At 41.2% G+C, this 26,735-nt stretch overlaps 1 protein-coding gene across 1 annotated transcript in view; it reads left to right on the top strand.

Moving 5' to 3' along the window:
- Positions 1-640: 640 nt before the first annotated feature.
- The window catches only part of CMTM8 (CKLF like MARVEL transmembrane domain containing 8), a 35,208-nt gene continuing 9,113 nt past the window's right edge, over positions 641-26,735 (top strand). Inside the window, exon 1 of the mRNA XM_041407801.1 lies at positions 641-935. Within this exon, the coding sequence (XP_041263735.1) occupies positions 768-935 (168 nt within the window). The 5' untranslated portion in view covers positions 641-767. The remainder of the gene's footprint in view (positions 936-26,735) is intronic.

The following is a 26,735-nucleotide window of genomic DNA, read 5'->3' on the forward strand; positions in this document are numbered from 1 at the left end:
TACTGAAAAATACAGGTTAAGGAACAGCTCAACACTGCCAGGTAGTATAGGTCAATAATGACTTCATACTTTACATTTCCAGTGACTTTTAAAAGTATTTTGCGTTGTTCAGTCTCAGGTCATTTGGCAGACCCCAGCAAAACCCCCATTTCCAGCTCTGGGAGGGCTGTGTTAGCTCCGAGACTCCTGTCCCTGCCCGCGGCACTTGGCGGCGGCTCCTGTGCGAGGCGATGGCAGCCAGTGGGGACAGCCACCTGCGGCACCAGCACGGCTCCTGCCAGCCTTTGCTGCCCGCGGAGCCAGGGGTGACAGCCTGGAGCGACGATGACGGCCGGAGCATGAGGCTGGAGCCTCCAAGCTGCGGCACAGACACCAGCGGCCCAGCTTGGCTCCTCGGCCGCACTGGAAGCAGACGGGATCCCAAGGGTATGAAAGTCCGCGAGGTCAGGAGATGGTTTTGAGGGGGGACGCGCTTTGACCCTCATTCCCGACCGCTGGGTCGCCAGTGTCCTTGGGAATGCTGTCGATCTCTAGTACATAGGCGATTGCCCCCTCAGCGCTGTCCCGCCCCGGGGGCAGCGCGGGAGGGCTGGGCGGTCTCCGGGGCGGGCGGACCCGCCTCTCTGCCCGGGGCCGGGCGCCGAGCACCCTCCTCCTCCCCCGCGGCCAGGCGGGGGCTGCCCGCGGCGCCGGGGCCACACAAAGCGGCGAGCGGCGGTGCCTCCGCGCCGCCCGTCCGGCGACAGCCGCGCCACGCCGCGCCGGCCATGGAGCCGCCCGTGCCCCCTCAGGAGCAGCCGCCGCGCCCGCGCTCGCACACCGTCACCACCACCAGCAGCTCCTTCACCGCCAACCTGTCGGCCAGCTCCAGCACCCTCGCCTACGACAGGGAGTTCCTGCGCACCGTGCCCGGGCTCCTCATGGTGACCGAGATTGTGAGTGCCCCGGCGGCGCGGAGGGGCGGGGGAGCCTCGGGCGGCGCTGGGGTGAGGGGTGGGGGTGTCCCTCAGCATCACCCCGGGGCTGCCCAGGGCCCGTGCCCGCAGGTGGAGCGCGGGGGAAGGACGAGCCCACGGAGCAAGAGCGGCTCTACGGCAGGGGCACAAATGTTTCCCGCCTGGAAACTGGAAAAGCAGCGCAGGGCACACGCGGTCTGTTCAGCCTCCCGTGGTATCTGCGGTATCATCACGGCCCGTAGCGGAAAGACGAGTTTTGGCAGACGGGGAACTGAGTTTTGGAGACTTTTCTGTAACCACGTTGGTTGTGCTTTGCACTTGATAGCACACGAATAGTCATGATGTGGGAGTTAATTAAACAATTCATCTTTGTTCCCTAGATCAAAAAAAAAACCCCATTTCCTTACGCTCTTAGTGCTTAGATACACCTGTGCGGAGTGGGAGATGAACTGACGCCTTTTGGGTTTGGCAGTGCATTTGGTTTTTGCAGGTAGTCCACAAGGTGTAAATGAACATGCAGAGGGCCAGGCAGTGCTAAATTCAGTCACTTGCCTTAGTGGTAGGCGGTGAACAGCACGACGCCAGGATCCTTCTGCAGGCCCGTGTGCCCTCAAGAGTGTTGAGCAACAGATGCTCAGCATCTCCTCTTAAAAATGATCTGTTTAATTCCATTCATCTACACTATTAATAATTAAGAGTCTTAAAGAGCTGGCTGCCCCAACTAACTTTTTGAGTTTCCTGTGTGAAGCTTTTGTTGTGCTGAAGCTTCAAGGATTAACTTATCAGACCACATTCGTTTTCAAGGCTTGAAAACATTGTGCTTCACCAGAGCGGTGGAATGGCTGTTGGTTTGCTGACTTCAAAGTTAAAATAACCAGGCGAAGCTTCAGGCTGATGTGTGATGTAGGACCTCTGGCAGGAACAGTGCCACTGGAGAGAGGATGCACACTGACATGCCAGATTGCTGTGCAGGCCAATAGTGATGAGACTGTGAGGTCAGAGCTGCTCCCAGCTGGTACCCTGTGTGCCAGTGTCCTTGGGAATTCTGTCGATCTCTAGTACATAGGTGATTGTAGGCTTGCTTTGGCTATTAAGTACAGGAGATGCTTCACTGTCAAAGGTGTGGTAGATCTGTGAATAAATAAGTTTTTGAAATAATAGCTGCTTTCTTTTCCACTCCTTTTCAGTTAGTAATTACAACAGAGTAATGTACCTTTCTTGTGCTTTATCTGCAGAGTGATCCCACTGTAGATTGTTACAGAGGTGCCCAAGGCTTTTCCCGAGCCCTGCTGGAATGTCATATATTCATCCTGGCTGTGAATACTGGATCAGCTGCACTCACATTGAGCTACATGGCCACAGGGCATGGACAGGCTCTTGCTTACTCTTTGTTGGAAGTGTGCCCTCTACTTTGTGTTGACAGGTGGTATTGTGCAGCTTACCTTTCTAAACAGTGATGGTGCTTTCTAGGGGGATATTGTTTCCTCTCAGCCATTCCTTATTCCTGGGATAATTGTAAAATGTAAAATGAGCAGTTCCTGGCCAACTCAAAGGAGCTAATAGAAGTCTCTAATGTAGATTAACTTTTACTGGTTTGCAATGGTGTATTTGAGAGAACAGAGTACAGTTCTGATATTAAGTTGAAAGGTGTAGGGCAGGTCCTACTGATAGATAGTGTCTTTAAGGAAATACTTCTAATTCTTAACTCCACTTATTTTAAAGCAGCTAGAGTAGCTGTTCTTCCCTGAAATTAAAGAAAAATATATTACTGAAGACCTTTATATGGAATTAGCTGAAAGAACCCCAGTTACTAAAATCAAATAGTGAGTTTATATTTGTGTGTATATATATATTTGGCATTGGGTTTTGGTTAAACATTTTCCACCAGTTCATTATGTTGGTTGGTTTTGTTTTTGGTTGTTTTTTTTTTTTTTTTTTCTGAGAGAAAATGTGCTTTAACAGAGCCTGACTAGAGATCCCAAGATCTCTACTTCAAAACTTGTTGTGCATATTCAGCAGTATTGCAGCTGTGTACCCTAAATCAGCCTGTTCTGATTGTTGTGCCTTGCCTGCACTGATTGACCCTTCAGGATATTTCTGACCCTCAGTACTGGTGCCCCAGCTTATAGCATGATCCTTCTGCTAAGAATTTGCAAACCTGTAAATAAGACCAGCATGTAATTCAGTCTCAGGAGTTTGCAGCCTGGTAGATCTTTTCCAGTCTGAGCTCTAAAGGACAGCTGCTGTGGTAGGAGCATCCCTTTGCTTCTGGTGCCCCTTCTCTGGGACACCTGTGACATGGACAGGGAAGAAGACTGTTTTTAATAATATCTGCTGTCAGTGCAGCTACTCATCTGCCAGATCCCATGTCCATGTTAAAGCTGAGCTAGGGGCATTAAACAATGGTGCTAAATGCTCTGAGAGTTTGCACTGTGGGGCTGCATAAATATTTGATTATTGCTGCTGTCAGTCAGCAATGTGCATGCAGCAAGAGGGGTGCAGTCTGTGTCTCCTGGCTCTGAGACTCTACTCTCCCCTCTGTGTAGGCAAAGGGCAAATCTGTGTTATTCTTTGACCAAAGAGAAGGGAAAAGCAGAAAGTTACCACATAAATGAAATATTCCAGCCCCTTAAATGAAGGATCTTGATCAGGTTTTGCTCCCACGTCCCTAATTTGCATACTGTGAAGATGAATTAACTGCTGTGTGGATTTCCATGCGTGATGGTAACCAGCCTACATCTGCACTGAGACTGTGGTTTAATGGCACAGTAAATTCAGCTTAACACTTCCTACTAAGAGATTCTTTGTAGTCGTGCAAAGCACTGGTCTGCTATTAACTCAGTCTGCTGTTTCAAATTTGTTCAAAATGCGTTAGCTTTACAAAGACAGCTTTTATGATGGATCAGGTATTACCCATCCTTTATGTAGCTGCTTTAGAGCCTGTGTAAATGTGGGATGAGGCTGACTGTGCCTATTCAGCACAGTCTATTCAGTAATAGAGTTATGTACCCAAACCTGGTTCAGCTTAATTCTCTAACGGCTTTTGGTCTAGCATTGCATACATGTAGCATGAATGAGCTCAGAAATGCAGCCTGAAGTGTAGGCTAAATTACCTGGTGCTGACAGATTTCCATTGCCTTTGATGTCTGCCTCCATGACCAGAGCAGGTGCAAGGTTTCCTGCCACTCACTTGGAAAGAACTGGGGTCAGTTTATTTCAGTGGAAAAAGCAAAATGGAAAATGGCACTGGGTTTCTGAGAGGCCTTTGGAAACTGGCATAAAACATAAGGCTGTCCAAAGCACTTATATACAGAAGTAGTGGTGCTTGCTGGACAGGGCAGGGACTTCTGACTCTGGAAACTTGCATTTACTGGCCTTAGTTGGCCACTGACTCTGGAAGTTAATTTATCTGCATCTCTCTGACTTCCCAGAATGTCTCATCCATTCATGGAATATATGTACTAATCTTTGTAAGGAGCACTGAGATCCATTGGTGAAAAGTAGTATAGAAGATGTAAGTGGTGTTACAGAAAGTCTTTAAATGAGAAAATGAGATGTCAGTTGCCTGGGTTGACACGGAAGTGAAAATACATCATATAAAATAATTGATACTGATCCCTACAGTGTAGCACCACCAGTCCCCCTGGAGGATTTACTGTTTCAAAATGAGCAAGTATAGCAATTTCTAGAGATATCTTTTGAGTGTTTCTTTTCTGTAAAATGATGGCCTAGAAAAGCTATGTTTATCTTCCTGGGACTTTTTGTGGCCAAGAAAAATGATGGCTACTGATACCTTCTCAGAGCTTTAAATCAGCTTCTCAAGTCAAGCATTATGGATCACTTTGGGGACGTGAAGAGTTTTGTGGTTGCTATGGAGGTAGTTATAAAAATATTTACTTTCTAGCAGGATGACATTGATCTCTTCAGATTGTTGCTTCATACCAGTGTGGTGCTAGATGGAGCCTCTTGTAAAACTTGCACTACTGATTTTAAGGCTTGTGGTGGCTATTTGACCTTGACAAAAACAAAGACTTATATAGCTTGGAAAGGTTTAGAAGGTTGTTACTCTGCTGCTGCTGCACATGAGATCTTGTGATGGTGTAAATTTTAGTAAATTGTACTTACAGTTGCATTTCTTTATGCTGTTCTATGCACATTATTGTTTGAAATGCCCAGAATAAAATAGATGCTTGAAACAGAAGCCTGATAGGAATTCATTTACTTTATTAGCACCACATAAAATTGTGGTTCAAATTTATGTTTCTGGACAATAACAATAATTTTGATCACTGGTTCATTATTATTTTTCAAATGTTAGACCTTTGAAGGTTTAACTCATAAAGGAAATATTGTTGACTTTGTTTATTCTAGTAGACTGGTGACCCTCAGAATATTAAATAGACATTGAAAGTTAGGTCAGATCTAAGATATTGAGGTTGCCACAACCAGAACAACTGGAAATGTGCACGTGTTTGTTCAACAGACTTTTCACCTTTGTATTTTTCCTGGGAGATGCATCAAACTCATCTACAAATATTAAATTGTTAAATTAGCTCAGCAATAAAGTCATATAAATGTTAAGAAAAACAGAAGTAATATAGAAGGAATGATCTACTGCGAGAAAGCTAAAATACAAAAATTGTATTTAAAGCTCTCCTTGCATTTAGCTTTTTCTTTTAGTCTTACGGCCTCTCTGACTGCAGTTCAAAGTTTTATGTATATATACCATCCTCCCCCTGCCCTCCATTTCTTGGAAAAGCTCAGAAGAATAGCTCAGAAGCATGGAGGGAGTTCCAAAGAGCCTCTTTCCTCACCTGAGTGGCAGCAAGACTTTCTCTTCTTTTAGGAATAGTAGTGATTTTTTTATTTTTTCTTATAATGTGATTTTTACTCCAATCATAGCATGTCTGCTTGCAAGTAGTTGACAGCACTGAGCTACCTCCTGACATATTGAACAAGTGCTTTGCCTGGAGGAGATTTACACAAGCACCATCTTAATATGATTCACTTTGAGTTACTGAATGGAAAAAAACAAATCCTGTAGTGACCAGTCAGTCACTTCATCCAGCAGCTTCATGCTCCTATGCATGAATAAGAAAACACACAATATAAAGTCTCAGCTCTCTCCTTTGGTCTTGATCAGACAAAACTCTCGCTGAAGTCAGGTTTCAGTTCTTCCTTTCTTAGGTGCTGTTGTTCCACTGCTAACCCTTAGCTGTCTTTAGTGTACTGAATAGACACCTCTATATGATTTCCATCTTCCCTTAGGATCATATAGTTATTTAAAGTTCTGTTTCCTGTAAGGTCTTTGGTTTCCTGGACAAGATCAGGGTGTTTCCTTGGGAAGAGAGAACTGTTTGGGGGATACAAGGAAATGGAACCTTTTGAACGTGCTCCAAGTGATGATGAAAATAGTATTAGAGCTAAAATGGTAGGAGGATGAAAATGCCTCTTAAACTGAATGAAGATATTTTACCAAAGGTCAAAAATGCAAAATATTCTCAGTACGTCAGAGTTAAGGTACAACACGTATGAAATGTCTTTATCTCTTCATGAGAAGAATGCTTTAAAGTCATACTTAAACATCTACTTCGTTGTTGGGTGGATAGTGAATATAATATAAATCCTCCCCACCCCCGCAAACTCTAGAAATTATTTTTCTTTTGTGCCTACAAAAATTCTTATGTGCACAAACTTAATTTTAAATAAATAAATAAATAGATCTTTGGGGGCTTCAGTGGTCTGTGTCTGTCTGGTAGTGAAATGTGCAGTCCTCACATTATTCCTGATATAGGCAGAGCTTCCCAGGTGCTTCGCTTTAGCATGATGTTGTGGCTGGGTGTGAGTCATGAGGGTAAATGCTGAGGGGACCATCATGGTCTGAGGACAAAAGTCGATGATACAGTTGTAAAGAGACTGTGACTGCATTCCTGAAAATTGCCTTTTTCCAGATATGCACAGGAGTCCCAAATCCCTGGGTAATCATGCTGTGGGAAGACAGTGGTAATGCCAGATAGCTGATGGAGATACCTGATGAAGGTGGAGACACCTGATGGTGCATCTTGTCCTAAAATGAATTGAGATCCTGGACTTGACTGTGTCTCTTTTCTTTGTGGTTATTCATTTATGGTTCAGTTTGGATTGTTGGTATTTTTTTTTTTCTCCCAGTGTGTTATATTCTTTTTTTCTCTTTCTGCACTGTCATTCCTGCTCTCTGTTTGTAATTATTTATTACACACTGTTAAGACCACAGGTTAGAGGATCTTGAAGTAATGTATGCCTATCTAAAAACCCTTGTTTTCCATGCAGGTATGATGAAGAGGTGTATTTGTTGGCAGTGTAGTAAGAATGTGAACAGGAAAAGGACACAGAAAGAAGTTGCCTATGGGTCACACTGGATTCTTACAAAATCATTAATGGCCCCCAGGTTTTTGAGTCCATTAACAAAATGCTGCTTCTAGAGCAAAAGCAGATGCCTTTCACTCCCTGCCCTTTGGATGGGAGTGCTCCTGTGTACCTGGGGAGCCCACTGATGTGTCTGCTCTGTTCTGTGCTCTGAACCTCCTGTGTAGCACCAACAGGCAGGGTTGGAGCAGTGGTGCCTCAAAGATTCTTCTTAAAAATTGAATTCTCAAAACCACAGAAAAATTCTCTTGGGGACTCTCAACCCTTCAGAATGGGAAGTGTGGAGGGAATGATGATGTTTTGTTCTTGTTAGTTGATTACCTTCTCATTCAGCCTACTGTTCTTTCCTGTTCTCTTCTGGGAATAACAGTGCCATAGATTTAGTTTATAATGCTCATGTAGAAAAATATGCATATATATATATAGACATTCATATGCACACATACGTTTATATATATAAATAGGTTTTAGCTTCATTTTATTTTGGATAAAATACATATTGTATTGTGTGATATTTCCACACTTTTTCCCCTTTGAATTCCAGAAAAACAGCAGAAAGTGTGTCCTTGCAGAGAGGACCTAGCTCTTTTTTTTCTAGTGCCAAACAGCAAATAGCTTTTAGCATCCATCAGGCCTTTGGCAAGGTAGTTCTGTTCCTGTGGCCTGAGCCAGTTCCCTATGGAAGCTGCTGGCACTAATTCACCTGCCTCTGAAAGGACCAGATCAGGTATAAGGCTCTTGAAACTCCAGTGGAGGAGGGACTGAGTAAGGAAAGAATCAAGTCACTGCTTTCAGTGGCACCTGGGACTAGTCCAAGGAAAGTTTGGTGTTATGCTTATGTTGATGAACTTAAAGAGGCTGAGCTCTCGGTTCTACACGCATTAATATGATATCCAGGCTTTGCCAGACCTCTTCACTGCGCAGTCTTGGATAATTCCTGGGTGTGACTGCATTTTTGCCAAGCTAGAGCACAATATTGAGTGTTTACACTGACCATTTCTGCAAGCTATGGGTGTGCAGATGACACTGTTGCAACCACAGGTTTGCTGAGAGAAAAATCTTCAGAGCAAAACAAAACCAGCTTCAACAAATTGGTATTGTTAGAGGCATGCAGTCTGTGCAGTTTGTTCTGGGCAGCCACAATGTTTCTGGTCTGATTTATGATGTGCTAAAATCAGATTTTGTAGAACTGAGACAAAGTAAGTAGGTGTGGTAATAATCAGTAAGGTGTCAGTCTCTGGATATATCATAATCTAGTTATGAAGAATAAATAAATTGAAAACATCCCAAGCAGGACCCTGGAAAGAGGCCATGTGGGGAAAGCAGCCTCTCTGATCATACTCTGGTAATTGCTTCTTGTCTTTAACTGGTAGCCTAATGTGCACAACTTGAAAGGAAATCTGTCAAGAACTTCTGCTTTATACTGGAAAATAAGAGCAGTTTGTATCATCAGCTTTACATGTGGCTGCTGTGTCCAGGTCTGAATTTAAATTCAAGGTGACACTGTCTTTGCACAGATCCTCGAAGTTGTGCAGCTGCTAACAGGCTCCCTTTTTTTTATCTTTCTTGGCTTTTTTTTTTTTTTTTTTCTGTCTGTCCCATTAATATATATTTTAGCATAGGTTCTCTGCATTCAACAATAATGGTATTCCAAAGGCTTCAGCTCCTATGGTAGGTAGTAGCTGAATGGGGCAGCATGGTTTTGAGACAACTGTAGGTGAAACTTAAAAACTGAGAGTGTTGCAGGCAGGAATTCAGCACTGAGGGACAGGGGAAGAGGTTTAAAAAAAAATCCTCTATCAAAAGGAAAACATCTACAATGTGTCTTTAAAATGACACTTCAGCTGATAACATCGGCTTTGGTTGTGCCCAGCCAGAGACAGCCACTGTAGGGCAGACTGACAAGGATCAGGCGAGGAGAAGGTGAGTCTGTGGTGATGGCCTGTTACTACTGCTGTAGGTTGGAAAGCATAAACAAATGCACAGTTGTCCTTTACAGGCTCAGGACACAACTGTGGTACATGCTGGGGAGAGTGATGCTATAATTCAATCCTTAGTGGGGAAAAAAACCCAAAAACTGTGATGTACCTTGCTATCAGGAACCCCATGTGCTGTTTCAAAGAGTTTGCATTTGTATAGGCACTTAATAATTAACAATTTTAAAACATTATTATGTTATTAAGGTTCTGGAAATTAACAAGTCCCAAAATTAGTTTCACCCTGACAGTGCTGGTTTTATACTGAATTGTGTGCAGGTACTGGAATCCAGTCAAAACCTGCTTGATCATGTTGTTTTTATCAAGAATGGTCATGGTCATTGCACAAAAGAGCTTTTCTAGGCGTGACTGGGATATTGTGCACACAGCATTGGAGGAAGTCATGTTGTGAGTAAGGAAAGGGATTATTCAAAGGGAGAGGATGGTCTCCTGGCTGATTGCTTCCTTGGAAAATCTGATTTTTATCTTCTGCTTGCACCACGATGTTCCTATGGGATGCTAAACAAGGCAAGTAAGCCCTAGATTTCATTGTGTCCACTCTATTCCTTGTTTTCTGAATCCCCAGCTTTGGGTCTGAGTTGCAGAAAAAACAATTATTCTCAGATGTTTCTGAAAGTCAGTAGGAGCTCTGTGTTCTAAAGATGCAAAATGCAGTGCCATAATAAATGCTGTGGGAAAAGAGTTTTCCAGAAATTTGGCAAGAATTGTCTTTTGACCCTAATATTAGTGCACTGTCTAAAATTGGGATAGCATACTACTCTATCTCACAGAGATGTGTTTAATAGTTTATTCATGGACTTGTGGGGCAATACAGATAACACAGTGTTTTTCAAGAGCCCAAGCAGATGCAAAGCTCTGAGTTGCAGTTCTGCAGGCCATGGAAGTAAACAGGCAGAAAGCAAAACAGGGGGAGGCATTAGTTCTGAAGGAGATTCTCCCTTCTGTTGCTCCATGCATGTGGTGGTGTGGAGAAGGGGAAAGCGTGTGGTCAGAAAATTATAGGCTATAGCATAATGTATACTTAACCAAGGATAGAATTAAGATGTGTGAAGAACTCGTTTCTGGAAGTGTTGCATACTTAGCTGCAAGTATTTCAACATGTTTGTCCCTCTCTCTCGTCCACCCCTCTGCCTCCATCCCAAGTCCTAATTTTCCATCTCTCTTCTGTGGTGAGTTTTTTTTTTTTTTTTTGTCTCCCTGCCTCATTTCTTCAAGCCCTCTTGTCCAGCAGTTCAGGGCAACGTGCCAAAGTCCTGCTTTGCATGATTTTCATCTGCTCTTCTTCAGGCTTGACGGAGAAAATCAACATAGAAAATGCAGCTCCTATGCTAAAAATTTGGCAAAATGTTGTTTTAAGAGAGGAGGTGTTGAGCAACTGAAAGAACAGGCTCTGCTCAGCACGACATCCATCTTTAATTATTTCATAAAGCTATGGGTGGACAAAACTATGAAAAATATCATAGTATTTTAGTACAGTATTAGAAATACTGATAGTGATACAGTGATTTAGGTTGTTGGTGAATATTGTGACATGTTTTGTTGTTGCATTCGTCCAGAATACAACTTTTTCTGAAACAAAAGGCATAAAACAGGCTGGACAGAGATGGATTTTTTGAGACCAACCACAATCTTGTGGTGATCTCAGTGAAAGATGAAAAAGGCTGAAAAGCTCTTCAATAGGTTCAGGCTGCATGGAAAAGCAAGGTCCCTGCTGGAATTTCTGATTGATGCTTCAAGGCCTCTCTGTGTGCATAAGCCGTGTTCATTGGACTGTGCAATACAGTCATAACAGTTACTGTCAACAGTCATTGCCAGTTGACCTCCAACTGAAAATATTTCCCCTTTCCCATGCTGTTACTAAGATATAGCACAGTACAAATCAATATATTAATTAGTGTTCTTTTTATTTCTCCTAATGCATGGGGAGAAGTTTGGATGCCAAATAAAATTCCTACTTGACAGAAAGTCGGTTGTCATTGGGAAACTACTGTATTTAGTTTTGGAAAACCACAATCCTTATTTTACTCATTTGAGTACATTCTTACAGTGCTGGGACTTAACTTTAAAATGCAGTGTACAAGAGGAAAGTAATGACCTATGACTTCTGTTGTGGTGTGTTTGCTGTTTGAAACATGGGCATCCATGTAAAGATGTATAAAACTAATCTTGAACGTACAACGCAGGGCTGTGGAACTGTAATTTAATGATGAAACTTGCCGTGAGTGCAACAGTGATAAACAGCTTATATGTTACTAGGTACAATTCCATTGTTCCATTTGGTATATTGAAAAGATCTTCTGTTTAACTTCTCAGCAAAAATGGTAGGAATCTTACCCAGGAGAATGAGGTTTCCAAGCAGTTTTTCCCAAACTGGGGATTTCTTCCTAGACTTTGGCAATCATGAAACGTGACCAGACACTTGTACAAAGACCTTGACATTCTCTTTATGCAGTAACAGACAACTATCTAGCAAATGTTTGCCTGAAGTAAGCAAGTCAAGACAACGTGTTAAAGGTGAGATGGGGTCTCTTGTAGTGTTTTACCAGCTCAAGTTAAAATTAAACTGAGTGCACAGCAATAAATGAAAAGGAATTCTCTAAGCTTGGTTACATCTAATTTTTCACTTTCTTATTAATCTGTACAGGTAATACTAGTATTGGGGGGGAAAAATGAAAAAACACAAACCAAAAAAAAATCCATCTCCCCCCCAAAAACTCCAAAAAACCCCAACCCACCTTTATACTATGCCTGAAGTAATTTTCACTCTAAAAACTGAGCTTAATTTCAAAATTCCTCTTCAATTTAGGTCTCAGTTTAAAAACATTGCAGAAAAGTGAATTTAAAAAGAACACTTAATTTTGACTTGTGTTGGTTGGTGCTTCTGTAGATTACATGGACAATGTACACAAGCAAGAAGATGACCCTGAGAACTGGTGCAAATACAGTCTGGATGAGTTGATGGGAAAAAAATCAGATTAAGATCTAATGTACACAAACAATATTGTTATGAAGAGAAGGTTGTAATGAATCAGGTCTTGATACTCTTAAAACCTGTTGTGAGTTTCCCACTGACTTCTGCCATCCCGACATATCTGCGCACGAAATGAAGAGAACATGAAAGCCAACCTGCCGTGAAGCCTGTGTGCTCTAATCAGCGCTGGCGTTGTTTGTCAGGCTCCTCAGGACAGCAGCTCCTTTCCGAGACTCGTTTCCTCTCCTCTTGTTAGCCTTTGGTGAAGGGCGGCTCTGCTGCTGCTTCCGTTCAGCGCTGAAGAAAAGGGTATGCCCAGAAACTTTCCCCACTGCTTTCTTCTGCCAGGGCCACGGATTAGTCTGATAAAAGAGATCACCTCCCTTAAGACCTTTCTTCTCCAGTCCGCCTGCGTGGAGCACTTGCTGTCAAATTTGATGCAGATTAGGAGGAGCCTAATTAACAGCTTTTACCATTTTCTTGTTGACCTGTTGTGCTAAAATTGATTTGGGAGAATAACGGGCACGGTTAACCCACTTGGTACCAAGATTACCCCAAAAATTCCCTGTTTCTTGTTCACAGTTTCTTTGGCTTGAACATCTAGCTAGCTGATAGTTGATGAAAGGAGAAGCTGTTCAGATCCATTGCTTGGACATGCTCTTTTATAACCCAACTGCCTAATTTATGTATTTCTTCAAAGCTTCGTATAATCATGTATCCCACAGTCACAGGCCGTACCTTATTTTGTAATGAAACACTGATCATTTTTTTACATCCACATCGTGATTCTATTAAATCCTATGTGTCAAAACAGCTCAGCATCACGACTATCAATCTAAATTTGTTTATTCTGTACAACAGATGGGTTTGTCCCATAGCTGTCCTGCCTTATCTCACTGGATTATCAAATGGTATATGCCTTTTCCTGTACCAAAGACAAATTGCTGTGGATGCTGTGCTCTTCCTTTTCCCTTTGTGTGAACTAGCAAAGCTCCCAGCTTGTGATGTCTTTCAGTGCCTTAATTCCTTTTTGGTTTCTTGGTTTTATGTGCTAAGACCTGTAATATTGTTGGCAGTAGGAGATTACACTACATGCCTCTGTGTTTGTGCACATTTCATCATAGCGGGCTGAGTTTTCAGTGTGTATGGATGTGAGCATTTTGATACAGCAATAATTCATAGTTTGAAGAAAGGGATATCTGCAAAGTACTACTTTTTTGTACTACTTTAAATATATGCATAATTTTTAAAAAATTATTTTAAGATTTTTTCCCTTTTTGATTTGAAACTAGTAATATCAGGCTTTGCAGGGAAAACGTGCTAAGTATCTCTGACTGCACACAGAGTTTTTGATCAAAAAGCTGCCATGTCATTGTACAGGCTTTCCCTTCCCCCCTCAGTGGGAAAACAGGAACTTCTGAGGGGGCAGTAAATAGCTGAAATACTTAACAAAGAGCACTTGAACAAAAGGCTGGTAACACCTCTTTATTGTATCTGCACTATTGTCATTCTTTGGAAGAAAATATTGAGGAGAAGAAAGCCGTGATCCAAATCTGAGGAAATAGAAAGGGGAAAAGGTGTGGAAGTTAGCTAAGTAAATATAATTTAGTTGATTGTGTATATTGGGATGCTATAATATAAACAGCACTGCAGGAAAAGGCTTGGGTTTTTCAGAAGAGCCATTTGGTGGGAAGGGCAAGCTGTAAGCTTGCATAATGATATGGAGGCTTTTTATTCAAAAAAGCTTGCAGTCAAAGATATTTTCAAAGTGTTTCTCTCCCAAAGCAAGCGCAGAGCACCCCCTCACTCTGCCTGTAACCCCTCAGCAACTTGGCTGTTGCTACCTTAGAGCTCTCCTCCCCGTAACCTTGGTGTGAGTGCTGCATCACTTGCTGCTCAGGAATCACAGCTCACATGCAGACAGCCTTCGACAAAGCCAGTGGCTGCATTTTTGGATATTGGTACTTTCGGCTGCCTGCACCACGCCAGCAGCTGACTCAGTCACAGCTCTCCCCTGCCTGAGCCGTGACGAGCTGTGACCTGAGCACAGCAGTGGTGGCTGACTCATAAACTCTTTGGTGGTGCAGTCTGACAAGGTGACTGCCCTCCGTTTATCTGCCTTTCTCATCACCAAGTGGTCGGTGCTCTGGGAGCCTTGTCCTCGCCTCTCACAGCTCAGTCTGTGCATGGAACTGTGCCCTGGGACAGAGCTGGTGTCCCGGTCTGCTCACTGGGCTTCGGTAGTGCAGGGGATGGGTGGAGGCTGGCTGGGATGGAGAGCAAGCAGTGCTAACTCAGTCCAACATTTTGATGTTGTGCTGAGGAGATTTCCCTGAAATTTAGAACAAAGTTCTAGCCTGGGCTAGGACTGTGGGCTCACTTTGCTAGATCAGTTTGGGACTTGTACCAGCTTTCGGTCCAACAGCATGCTTGTCTCCCAGAGGAAACTGCCCTGCTGACAGAGGAGCTGGAAGGAGAATGTGTGAGAAATACCTTACCACTAAGAGGTGTAATTGCTCTAAACACCTTCAGGCATGCGAGATTCATTAATCCATAGTAATCCCTGTAGTTTGTAGCCATCTGACATCTGAGCTGTATTGGGAAATCAGATTTAGAGGAGAAATGGAATCAAAAATTCTTGAAATCCCAAAATTTATTAGCTGTATTGTGGGGACAGTGAAGCATGAGGGAATGCAGTGAGTGCAGCAGCTCTTGGCATTTCTGTGTTTATGCATTACGGGAGGCAAATACAGAATTTCTGGTTTCAGACTGATAGCTTGTAAGTGCAGACAGCTGACAAGGTCTCCATGCCGTGCTCTTGCTGTAGTTCACATTCTAGCCTGTGGTGATTCCACAAACCAGTGATTTGTTTACCTCAAATACACTGAGCATTGGAGTGCAGTAACTGAGGAGCAGCTTTGTCTGCAGTCACCCTTGCAGGGCACTAACCTCTGGCACAAAAGCAGAGCAAACATCTGAGGGACGTTAAATCATTTCTGCTCACATATTTAAATCTGGATAAGCCAATGGATTGAGGGGAGTTTTTTTGCGTTGACTGGAGACTTTTCTTGCACAAGAAAGCTGGCATTTGTCATCAGTTGTTCTGTTCTTTGTTTACATAAGGCCCATTGAAGCAGTTGGAGAACATTATACCCTGCCCCACAAACAGGCATGTATACTTAATTTATGACTTTGGTCGTTTGAATTTCGAGTGTCAGGTATCCCACAGACCTTTTTACTTTGTTCTTTTATGCTGCATGCACTGCTTGAGTATGTATTATGGAGAGTAGACAGGCTGTGGGAAGTCCTTCAGGCTTGTGGACTTTTTTCTTCAGAACCTTGAAAATAAAGTTATGGAGCTCAAGAAAAAGGAGTTCTCTAAAAGCATGACTGATGTGTAAAGTTGTTTTACTTGTTTGGCCAATTAATTTTTTTTTTTTAATTTGGCATTAATATTTTCACTTGTATATAATTCTTCACTCTAAAGTTGCTTTAGTACCCTAAAACTCTCTGCAAAGCATTAAATGTGGAACAGTGATAACAAGCCTTAAATAGGCCTCTGTTGAAAACTTAATTCTGGATTTAGTCTTGATTCCTTCAAAGTCATCTCCTTCTACTACTACTACTACCACAAAAATAATAAAGTAAAAGATAGAGCAGAATTTAAAAACCCAATGTAGCTTGTTGCCAGAAGCAATGCTAGTATTTGTGATTATCTCTTGTTCAGTTGTGTCTTGTCAACAATTTTGAAATATGGCCCTTAGTTCAAAGTTGTCTTTGATATATTGGTGACAGATGGACATTTTGGAAAAGGACATGACTTGAAACTGACTTCAGAAAAATTCAGATGAGAAATGGGGCTTGGTTTTTTCACCATTGAAAGCAGTAGACATTATGGCATATTTTTTTAAAAAAGAGAAGATGAATTTTATCATTGCAATGTCTGTGCCAGGGTGTCATCTCTTTCCAAAAAGCATGTTGTAAGTTGAAATCTTTATGCCATTGGCAATGTGGCCAAAATGGTCCTTTCTGACAGTGAAATCTTTGAACACAAATGCCTCCAGAACAGGATATGCAAGTGTTAAATATTTATAGGCATGCAGTTCTTCTGTGTTGTTATTGCTAAGTGTACTCAGGAAAGAAAGCAATTTTGCCACAGAAGGAAAAGGATTTTTCATTGAGGTGCTTCTACAACATGTGGATCAGTCTTTGTAAAATCCTTAATCTTTACCTAAGAATGTGAATCATAGTCCTTAGGGTTGGATTATTATTCCTGGGACTCAATATAGAAGTAGTCAGCTTCTCAATAGGCAGGCAACAACAGATCTGAATGCAGACTTCTTTCCTTATCTCTTTATCATCTTATTTTCTCCTCTTTTCGTTGGGTAAAGGAAATTGTTTCAACTTTTGATGACTAGAAGAATCTATCTCACAGCAAGAAAAAATTCTGTATTGTACAAAATCAATGTTTGTGGTTTTCAGCTGTGGAAATTAAAAGATACTTTAAGTGTAAAAGTTTTTTTGAATGAGCAGTTAAGGGTTTCCTCCTGTTTAAATGGATGAAGAATGCAGCAATAGATTTTCATAGCAGGTATTCCCTTTGAATTTTCCATTGCATCATATGTTGCTTTATGACTCTGTGTCTTAGCTATAGGGCAAAATAATATTCCCAAAGCAGTAATAAGCTTCCTATTTTAATGTAGCAGCTAAGACTTGTGAAACAATGCTGCATGCCCGCTAATTTTAGGTATCTCTATTTACATGGCCTAACAGGAAGGTGGAGACGTAAAAATAGCAACAAAGAGCCAGTGACATTATTAATAAAGCAGCTGTATACAGCATTGTTCTCTTGTAGACAGCATTTAAACAAAGTGAACTACATAAATAATCATTTATAATTCATAAGGTAGCCATTGTTAGGAATTCTTCTTTAAAAATAATTCACCTCATTAGTGTAAAAACTATGGCAAAATTACTTTTTTTTTGTGGATGTGTACTTCGTGTGCACACATGCATCAAATGTTAAAATTAGCTTACAAAATCATTGCCATTTATTGAGAAGCTGGTATTTTTCTACCCTCAGGAAATATGTCCCTTCAGGGGAGATGGGAAGGACAATAGAGTGCTGCAAAATTTCTTTCAAAGGAAGAGTTTGTATGTCCATAGAAGAGGCAATGTCAAGGTTAAGACTTTTCATGTATGTGATTTTATTAAATCAGAAGAACAAATCCTGTCATCATGCTCCATTAAGAAACAGTAGTAGTTGTAGTAATAAAAAAATAGTAAATAGCCACATTGGGGAAGACATTTTCAGACAGACACAAATGGCCCTGTATCTTTTGAACTCAGAATCTGCTTCTGCCCTTTTCCAGTTTGAATAAAAAAAAGAAAAAGTAAATGAGATTACAGACAGTTACTGCATTTTTTTTCCTAGTTTTTCTGTACAAGGACAATAATTTCTTCACAATGCACTTCCCAAAAGCAAGAAGCAAACATTGTATTCAGTGAACACAGCAGGTTAAGCCTCACATTTAATTTGTATAAGTGCTTTATAAAGGAGAAATAGTATTTAGAACTCAAGGACCATACTGTGGTCTCCACCTCCAGAAATATGCCTCTACTGCTTGGCTTGAAGTAGTCCTTCACAGGAAGGACTTCTCAGGAAAATTCTCATATGTTTGTCAACCACTGCATTTGTGTAAAGGAAAAGGAATATGTTAAGCTTTTTGTCTGCCCCACCCAAGCTTCTGAGGTGGAAGGGGGCAACTTATCCCAGAGTTAAACTGCAGCTGCACTCTGGAAGTCCTTTCTGTCTTGAAAAGAGATGTGAAATTCATCATCAGCTGACATTCTCAGTGAATGTGAGGAAGCTTCTTCCTTTGTCCAAATCTTAGCTTCATTTCTCAAAACAAGAATTCAAAAAGCTTGCCAATGTGGTTTTCCTTTTTTTTTTTTTTTTTAATTTAAATTGCCTCAAAGAAGCACTGCAACCTCTTTTGAGTCCTTCCACCAAGTACCTGCTGTTCCTGACAAATGTGAGCTCTCAAATCTACACATAAATTTGTACTATGAAGATGTAAAATTTAAATCAATTAAATCATTTGACATTGTATGAGTGCAGTGATAGGTCTACTCACAAATCAACTCAGTAACTTGCCCCTGGATCTCCTGTGGGTCACATAAAATTTATTTTTACTTCTTTACCACCTGAATGGGAACATGACTGTTTGGAGGACTAAACTGAGTGTTAGCTAATTCTCAAAGAAATCAGTTACAGCTTCTACTCAGAACTCAAAATGTATTAATATTTGAACATTAAATAAAAAAATCATTCAGCCTTGTAGTTTCACCAATCTTGATTTATAAGCAGGCTTTTGAAAAGGAAAAATTATTGGAATATGGAATTTAATCGCTACTTTTATATCTGAAGGTGTTTGTACTGAATCTTCAAGTTTTTCCTCAAAAAGCCATCACCTCTAGAGGCTGCATAAAAGAAGCCACTAGGAAACAAAAAAATACATATCCTCTGCCTTGTGTGTCCCTGTGTGACTATTCTACTTTGTAATTGTCTGCTTTAAAATTCGTACTTGAAGGCGTGTTTAAATGAAAATTTGCTCAGAAAGTAACTGAAAAGGCAGATTATTTTTTTATTTGATTCTAATGTGCTATTACTTTACATTCTCCTTTCTCTGCTGCTGAAGGGCAAAATGCAGTTGCAATTCCAGTGAGTAATTCCCAGCTCCATGATACTGCGGTGTTTGCTGTAGCAGTACCACTTCACAGTTTCCTGACAGGGCTGGGAGGAGGCAGTGAATTTGGAATCAACAAACAATTCTGCACAATATCACAGTGTTTCTCTCTAGGAAATTCTAGGTGGTGGGAGAAACCCCTGCCACGGCCAGGCCTTGCTGAAGTGGAAGGAAAAGGGAGTGGCAGCAGCATTCCTTTCAGTAGCATCCCTCGGGATTGTTCGGTGAGAGGCCAGGCAGTCTCCTCTCCTTGGTGTTTAGATGCTCTTGTCGACCTTTAGAGATTGAGCACTGTGGAGGTCATTGCCTTGCACTGTCACCCTTCCAGAGAGGGGACTAAGTGCTGCTAAGGTCAGGCTGCTTGTCTCCAGTAGCGTTTTGTACCACCCCTCTTTATTTTCACATGACACTGTGGCCCCGATGGAGCCACTGATAGCAGTAACCAGTGTGGTCCCAGCCAGCTGCAGCAGCTCTGAGCCTTCAGGTCTTCCTCCTGCTGCCCATCTCGCTGTATTCTGCATCAAGACACTTCTTTCAGACTAGAGGATGTGAAAGGCACAGACAAGGCTGTCTTCTGCTGCTTCTTTGTAGACGAAATGATGATACCAAGTTAATGTATGCATAGTGTACAGTAACCTATATAAATTACTCCATGTGTGCAGATCCCCAGGCAAAACACAAGGTTGAGTTAGAATTTGCGTGATGAGTAGCACTGTGATACCAAGTTAATGTATGCATTACTCCATGTGTGCAGATCCCCAGGCAAAACACAAGGTTGAGTTAGAATTTGCAGGCATGGATAAGCAGTACTGTGCTCCTGAATGCAGCCCTCAAACTCCAGAGCATTTAATGTGGAAAGTGCCCTGGGACAAGGACCAATCTTCATGCTTTGTACACATTTTAATGGCCTGTTAATGATCAACCTCCACTCTACTGAGAAGATAAATTTAATGATGATATAATTCAAGCCAGATTCTTCACAGTTGCTAGAGATTATTTGTTGTAATTCTACTTTAGAAACAAATTATATATTGATGTGTCATGTAACCATCTCATCCTATTCTATTAACACTTCTTCATCTTCCAGTCCTTGGTTGGCAGGGTTGCAGGAAAGGAAGGCAAGTAAAAACCAGAAGTAATGGATCTGGTCAGTGGTTTGTTTAGCTCAGTCTCTAATAATCACTGACACTGAAAACTTAGGGAGGAATGTAAGAAGGAGCACGTACTGCAAGCTTTTCTTCTCTGTTATCATTTTCTAACTTCTGGCAAATTGCACATTTAGGAATTTCCAGTGCTGAAGATTGCTGACTATCCTGACTGTCATGTATGTATATAATGTATACAGACATGTATATAATATATACAGACAGGGCTGACCCAGAGTGTGTATGATGTTTCCTATGGCATTCTGTGATTTGCTTATGTGCAGTGGGTTTTTTTCCTTCTTTTTGATTTTGTTTTGTTTTTAAAGACCATTTCATTCTGTTGCTTTTCATCTTTTTGTGTGATAATTTTAGCAGGATGCTTCTTGTGTTGCAAGTCCTAATCTACTCCTCGCTTCACTCTTTGTGCCACCTGACATTCTGCAGACTTCTGTCATATCCTCCTTCACTCTTCAATAGAAAATTGGATCTGTCTTTTTTTCAGCTTTAACTTTCTTTTCTTGTAGGCTGCTCTCTGTGCCTTGAATAATCCAACTGAATCATTTTGTAAGTGGAAGGGAGGAATGAGCAGAACATACTCAATGTGTGGGTACACCATTGATTTATAAAGCACTCTGGAATTTTCTCTTTGGTAGAGGTTTTTATTACTTTTATTTTTTTCCTAAGAGTTTCTAATCTTCCATTGTAACATTTTGATGGCATGAACAAAATTTACAACCTGCACAAACTCTTATTTACCTTCTGAATATCCACTACTCCACCTCTAGTTATTAATAGAGCTTCCTGAGAAATTGTAATAAATCTGTTGTAGTGATTTTGTAATTTTGATGTGGTATGTCTGTTTCCCAGAAAACAACTCTTGCTTTTTTAATATAGGCTACCTCCTTAAATTTACTGTGTTACTGGTGTTAGCTCTGATCTCACACATTCCATGCATATTTCTCAGGTGAATCAACCTGTAAGGTACTGCTGGCATGGACAGCACGATTTCCTTAGTGACCCCCATCCCTGGGTTATTTTTCTGGGATGCCAGATGCAGTGAGCCGGAGCACCGTATCACAGAAGACTCTTCATGCATGGACTGCAGTGGAGAAGGAGTGCCTTTGTGATTTACACCTTTTTAGTAGGTGGTAGATTACTAAGGTGACATGAAATTGGGTGTGCTGCTGCATTTTGCCCAGGTGCTGTTGTCTTATGCCTGGTCAGTGCCCATTCTGATCAGAAAAAAAAGTTTCCCACTTGCATACCTCCCTCTCTCTGCTCTTCCCAATGCGAGTTCATAGTTCTTGGGAACTCCTGAGTGCTGGCTCTGCCTCCCAGTGTGACTCTTTTTGGAAGTGCAAGCTGATGCCCGTATTTACACATGCCATGGCATGTTCAGTGCATCTTCACTGCATGGCTGGTCTGGATAATAGGCGTCACCATCTGAACACCAGGACTGGACTTTCTTTACTGGCTCACACATGAGGAGGTCTTGTTCCCAGTTTTTAGGCAGAGGTGCTCCTGGGCTCTTTCTGGGGGGTTTGGGGTGGGTGTGGGAGGACTTCCCTGCTTTGTGGAGCTGTGGGAAAAGCAGCCGAGGTCTGTCAGCCCTTGAAGGGCTTTGTCTGAAGTCTCATTCCGGAATAGGTGTGTTCCCTATTGAATGAAGTGTCTGCCAGAAGGCTTTGACCCATTTCAGTCTTGGGTCAGGAGGTTTTCTGACATGTCACAGGATTTGGACTAAACTCTGGGGTAAGAGAGTTCAGTCTTTGATGAAGACATATTTCCGGAACATATTTTGGCACGTGCTGCTTCCAGCAGTTTTCTTTCTTAGGAAATCCATCCTAAACAACAGCTCTGGGGGGTGGTTCTCTGCAGCAATGGTCACTGCTGCCACTATTTCAAGCCCATTTAGCCTGTAGTGAGGGGTGTGTGCCAGTGCTGCCACAGAGCCAAGAGCATGACAGACCTCTTGAAGACTAGTGGGAAGAGTCAGCACTGAAACCGGTCGCTTGAAAGCAATTAAACAGGTATTCAGACAATTTTTAGAAATTCTGGGTGAGTAGAAGAGACTGAATTTTGGGCTTTTATTAGGCAGAAGTGTTTTCAAAGCTAGGAGAGGCTTGAGACATCTAGCTGCTGCTTAAGTTTGATGCTAAGGGTTGTACTGTGCAAATTATAAAATTAGTATGTCCACTACGACCACTGGCATGCTTCTGTGAGCACTGTGGATTTTAATTTTTTTTTTCTAGCAAGGCAAAGCTGAAAAATCTAATGAGGGGGGACACAAGTGAGTAGCTGATGTCAGCTCACTGTAATGTTTGGTGTTTGAAAAAAACCCAAAAAGTTTGAGACTAAGAAGGAGAAGCAGTAGGGTAAAGCAATGTATTGATTAGATTGTTCCAGAGTAGATTCACGTGGCCCTTGAAATTTCAAAGACATTTAAGCGAGGCTCTTATATCTCTAAAAACCATAGCTGAAAAACATTTTTGAATTTCGTCGTATTTGCACCTTTACTCAGTGTTAATAGAAATATTTTAAGTTTGAATCTTTCCATTTAAAACATGCTCATCACCTTTTCTCTGACTGCAGCAGAAATAAGATTTTTTTCTTCTGTATTTTAGTCTGGATTGATGTTTGATTTTTCCAGCAATTACAGGCTTTCACCTTATTTTTTCTTATGCTTTTTCTTTTTTTTTTTTAAGTTGAACACATCAGGTGTTCTTTTTTTGACTAGTTCATGAATAAACCTACAGTTGATGTTGCTGTTGTATCTGGTATGGAAGTGAACCTGCTAAAGTTGCTTTGGGAAAACACTCAAATTTGGAATTACCCTAGTGAGAGATTTATATATATATATGTCTATGTCTTGCTTATTTTGAGTGTTCCTTTTCGATTTGCACGGGTTGCATTGAATGGAAATTGCCCTGATGTTACTGCTGGGCAAAGTGCCCCTTCCCTGAAGAAAAAAGCAATGATTGTGCTCACTCTAGTGGCAGAATGCAGAATTGTTGTGTCACTTCATGGATGATGTATGAGAGCACAAAAATTCTGATTTAAAGACACTTTTAAAGTGCGGTGCAAGCACTTACTCCATTTAGACTGAACTGGAAAAAAATGTTAAAAAAAAAAGGAAAAAATAATAATTCTGTATCTGTAAATAATCTGCAAATAAATCAATAAATCTGTAAAATAAAACCAGCTGGAAATGAGACCATTAAATCTGCCTGTTCCTATGACTGACTGTCCTGGGCATGTTTTACAGGAAAGGAAGAGAATTCTCTTTTTCTCACTCTTTTTTTCCTCCTTAAAAACCACACCAGCACCACCATCCTGGTATGTAGCCAAGGGAGAAAAGGATGGAGGTTGAGACATTGACAGGCTGCTTGTGCTCCTGCTAAGGTAGCTCCTAACTTGTGATTTAGTAATGAAATAATGATGTGCAATAATTTAGAATGGTCTCTCTGTCTTCTAGTCATAAATCTCCTTTGCTAGGAAGAAGAGGCACCATGTCTTGCTTTCTCCTTGCTGGATGCTGTCCATGTTTAGGTGGCTTTGCATACAGCAGGCAATTCATGCTGCAAATGCACAACTCTTCCAGTATCCATCTGCCATCCTTTTCATCTGTGCCAGTAGCAACTCCATATAAATCCTGCAGTGCTTATGGTCACAGGAAGCATCTCTTGGATAAAGGATAGACAAAGCTTCTGGCAAACATGCCAAATTGTTTTTTTAATTTAATAGGTGAGCCTCAGGTTTTTCTTCCTGTAATGTTCTGCTACAAGGAGACTTCTTTTATTGTGGAAAGGATGTATACACATTTTTAACCGTGTTGCTGAGTTAACCACTCAGGAGAAATGCTGGAGAATTCCAGGACTCTCCTGGTACCACTGGAGAGGAGTTGTTACATCGTAGCCTTTTTAAATGCAGGTGGCAAGTACAAATTTTCTTTTGCGATTTTTTAAGCTGCTTTAAAAAGCAAAACAGGATGCACAGATTCAAGCTCGCACCAGGTATAAAAGCAGCTTTTATACCTGCTGAATTGTGACACGAGACAAGTGTCTCATGTACTAACAACAAAGCCCTCTTTTTTTTTTTAAAGTGACTAAATAATCCAATACTTTTGAAGTTCTGAACACTGCAGAAGAATTATGGCACTTATTTAAGGGTTTGACTATGTAATTAAGCATCTAATTTTAAACCTGCACGCTCAATAATGTTGGATTTTGCTACCAAGTTACTTCCTTTTTATGGTGTCTGCCAACTGCTGAAGTGTGCATTAGTGCATTGACATATTAATGCATTTTAGTAATGGAGGTACCTGATCAAGCAGCAGCCAAATGAACACAAAATAAATGTCTGAGTTCACATCAGAACCTGCCATAAACAACAGAAAACTGCTTGCCTTTATCTTGCACTGACATTCCTATTCCCATCTGACCTGAAAAACTGGACCCAGTTGGTGGAACCCTTAGAGACTGAGGACCCAGCATCCCCCCTCATCCATTACCACATGCATTATTTTCTTGGGCCTTCTTGGTGCCTTTCCCTCCCTCTTTCTTGGGCTCATTTTTTTCCAGAATAGTAGTATGTTCCTGTAATTCTAATTAAGCATATTTCATTTATGACTTGCTCATAAATTAAAACCAAATACTTAGCTATTACTAATACACTGTAGCCTACCCGGTCATAATGAGATCCAGGCCTTCCCCAGTGCCTGGGTGGAGCTTTCTCCCTTGTCTGAGAGCTGACCTGGAGCAGTCGAGGTGGCTGTGCACTGTCTGTGCTTGCTGAATTACTGCAGGCACTCCCCAGCTGTTGCTGATGTTGGCTTTCCAGTGTTTCTTGCCTATCACTCACTTGCCGGGTTCTGCACGCTGCATGCTCATTGAGATGACATTTGAATACAGTCCACTTTTTCCCAGTGGGGAGTTGTGATACCAAGGCAGTAGGAGAAGTGGCATTCTCAGCTCCAGCAGATACAGCAGTGTCACCCAGTTTGTACTGATCTGTTGAACAGCAAACCTGTCATGTAAGGGACAGTCAGAAAATTACGAGGCAGGCATTTAACACCGCAGAAGCAGTCTCGGTATTTAGCATGCTGAGAATACCAGCTAATCACGGAAGGCTTGTCTAGATGTCTGGATTCCTTTGGCTCCTAAGGTATTTTGTAGATGCCGATGGCCAGTGTGAACTTTAAATCAATTTATTGCATATGTTTACATATGCAGCGAAACCATTTGCCATATCATTTAACTACACGGAGTGAATTGTTGACCATGAGCTGATCTGACCTTTTCAGGTCTAATCAAGAAGTCTGAAATATTATTTTAGCCTGTCAGCTCCAGTGATATGCTGTAAGAGTATCTGGATCTAACTGAAAATGTCAAATGTGCTCTAATGTGCAACCCATCAAAGTTACGATGCAGGAACCAGTTAAGAATATAAATCTGTAACATCTGTGGTGCATCTCAATTGCCTGGGTGAGTTGTTCTGCCATCGATACAAGCTAGCTAAAAACGTGGATTAAAAGCAATTCTTTGGAATACACGTGAGGTGTACAGCCACCTAAATATTAAAATGATCTTGAAAGAGGGGTGATAACTCCAGGTTAGAGTACTATTGGAAAAAACAGGGCCCAGCATGAATACTCGTGCTCTAGGGGATGTCTTGCTAGCTTTAGTGTGTGGTTACATAAGATTAGTGGTCTCGTGTAACCTCACAATTTTCCTTTTTAATTTTAATAATTTGCCACTTATGAAGATTTTGCTCTTTTGAATGATAATCCATTATATAAGCTGAGGTATCCTTATCAATCTTATTGCATTTAGTAGTAAAAATTTTTCATAGTCCTGTGCATTTCATGAAAAATCTACTTCTATATTTAAAAGTGTGCTAAAAATCAACACTTACAAGCAGAATATTTAATTATTAATTTTTAAAATTTTTTCCTTCACCGTCAAAATTTCTGTTCTTGGTATTTTATAAGATACTCAGATCTAGGGTAAATCTGCCTTCAATAATTATTTATCAAGCACAAGATCAGTTGTTTATTGGTATAATTTCTGGATGATGAATTTAACACATAAATTAAGGGTATGGATGTAATGAAAAACAACTTTGTATCCTATGAAAATGGTATTTCTTAAGCTAAACAGTCTGTCAAAATTGTTTAGACTTAAAACACGTGTTACAGTAAAATTGAGTTGCTTTTTATCTGATTGTGGGTAGTTCTTGCAATATGAGGTGCTATTAACTGAATTGCTACTATAAGTAAAACGTTGGAAGTAGAATTAAAATGAACGATGGGAAGCATTGCTGAACTGATAACTTTGCATTGAAGATAGTGTGTTTTAAAGGCTCCACTTAACGCTGTTTGAACTGTTCTTACTAGGCAATGCTGCCCTCCCCTGGTATGCTGCGAAAAGCAGGAATTTTTATTCCAGTTCTAGAGCTTCCTGTTGAAGAGAAATTCGTGTATTGGTGAAAACGATAGGGTGAAAATGCTCTTA

This window comes from Onychostruthus taczanowskii, unplaced genomic scaffold, assembly GCF_017590055.1.
Source record: "Onychostruthus taczanowskii isolate IOZ18803 unplaced genomic scaffold, ASM1759005v1 scaffold28, whole genome shotgun sequence".
Classification (NCBI taxonomy): Eukaryota; Metazoa; Chordata; class Aves; order Passeriformes; family Passeridae; genus Onychostruthus; species Onychostruthus taczanowskii.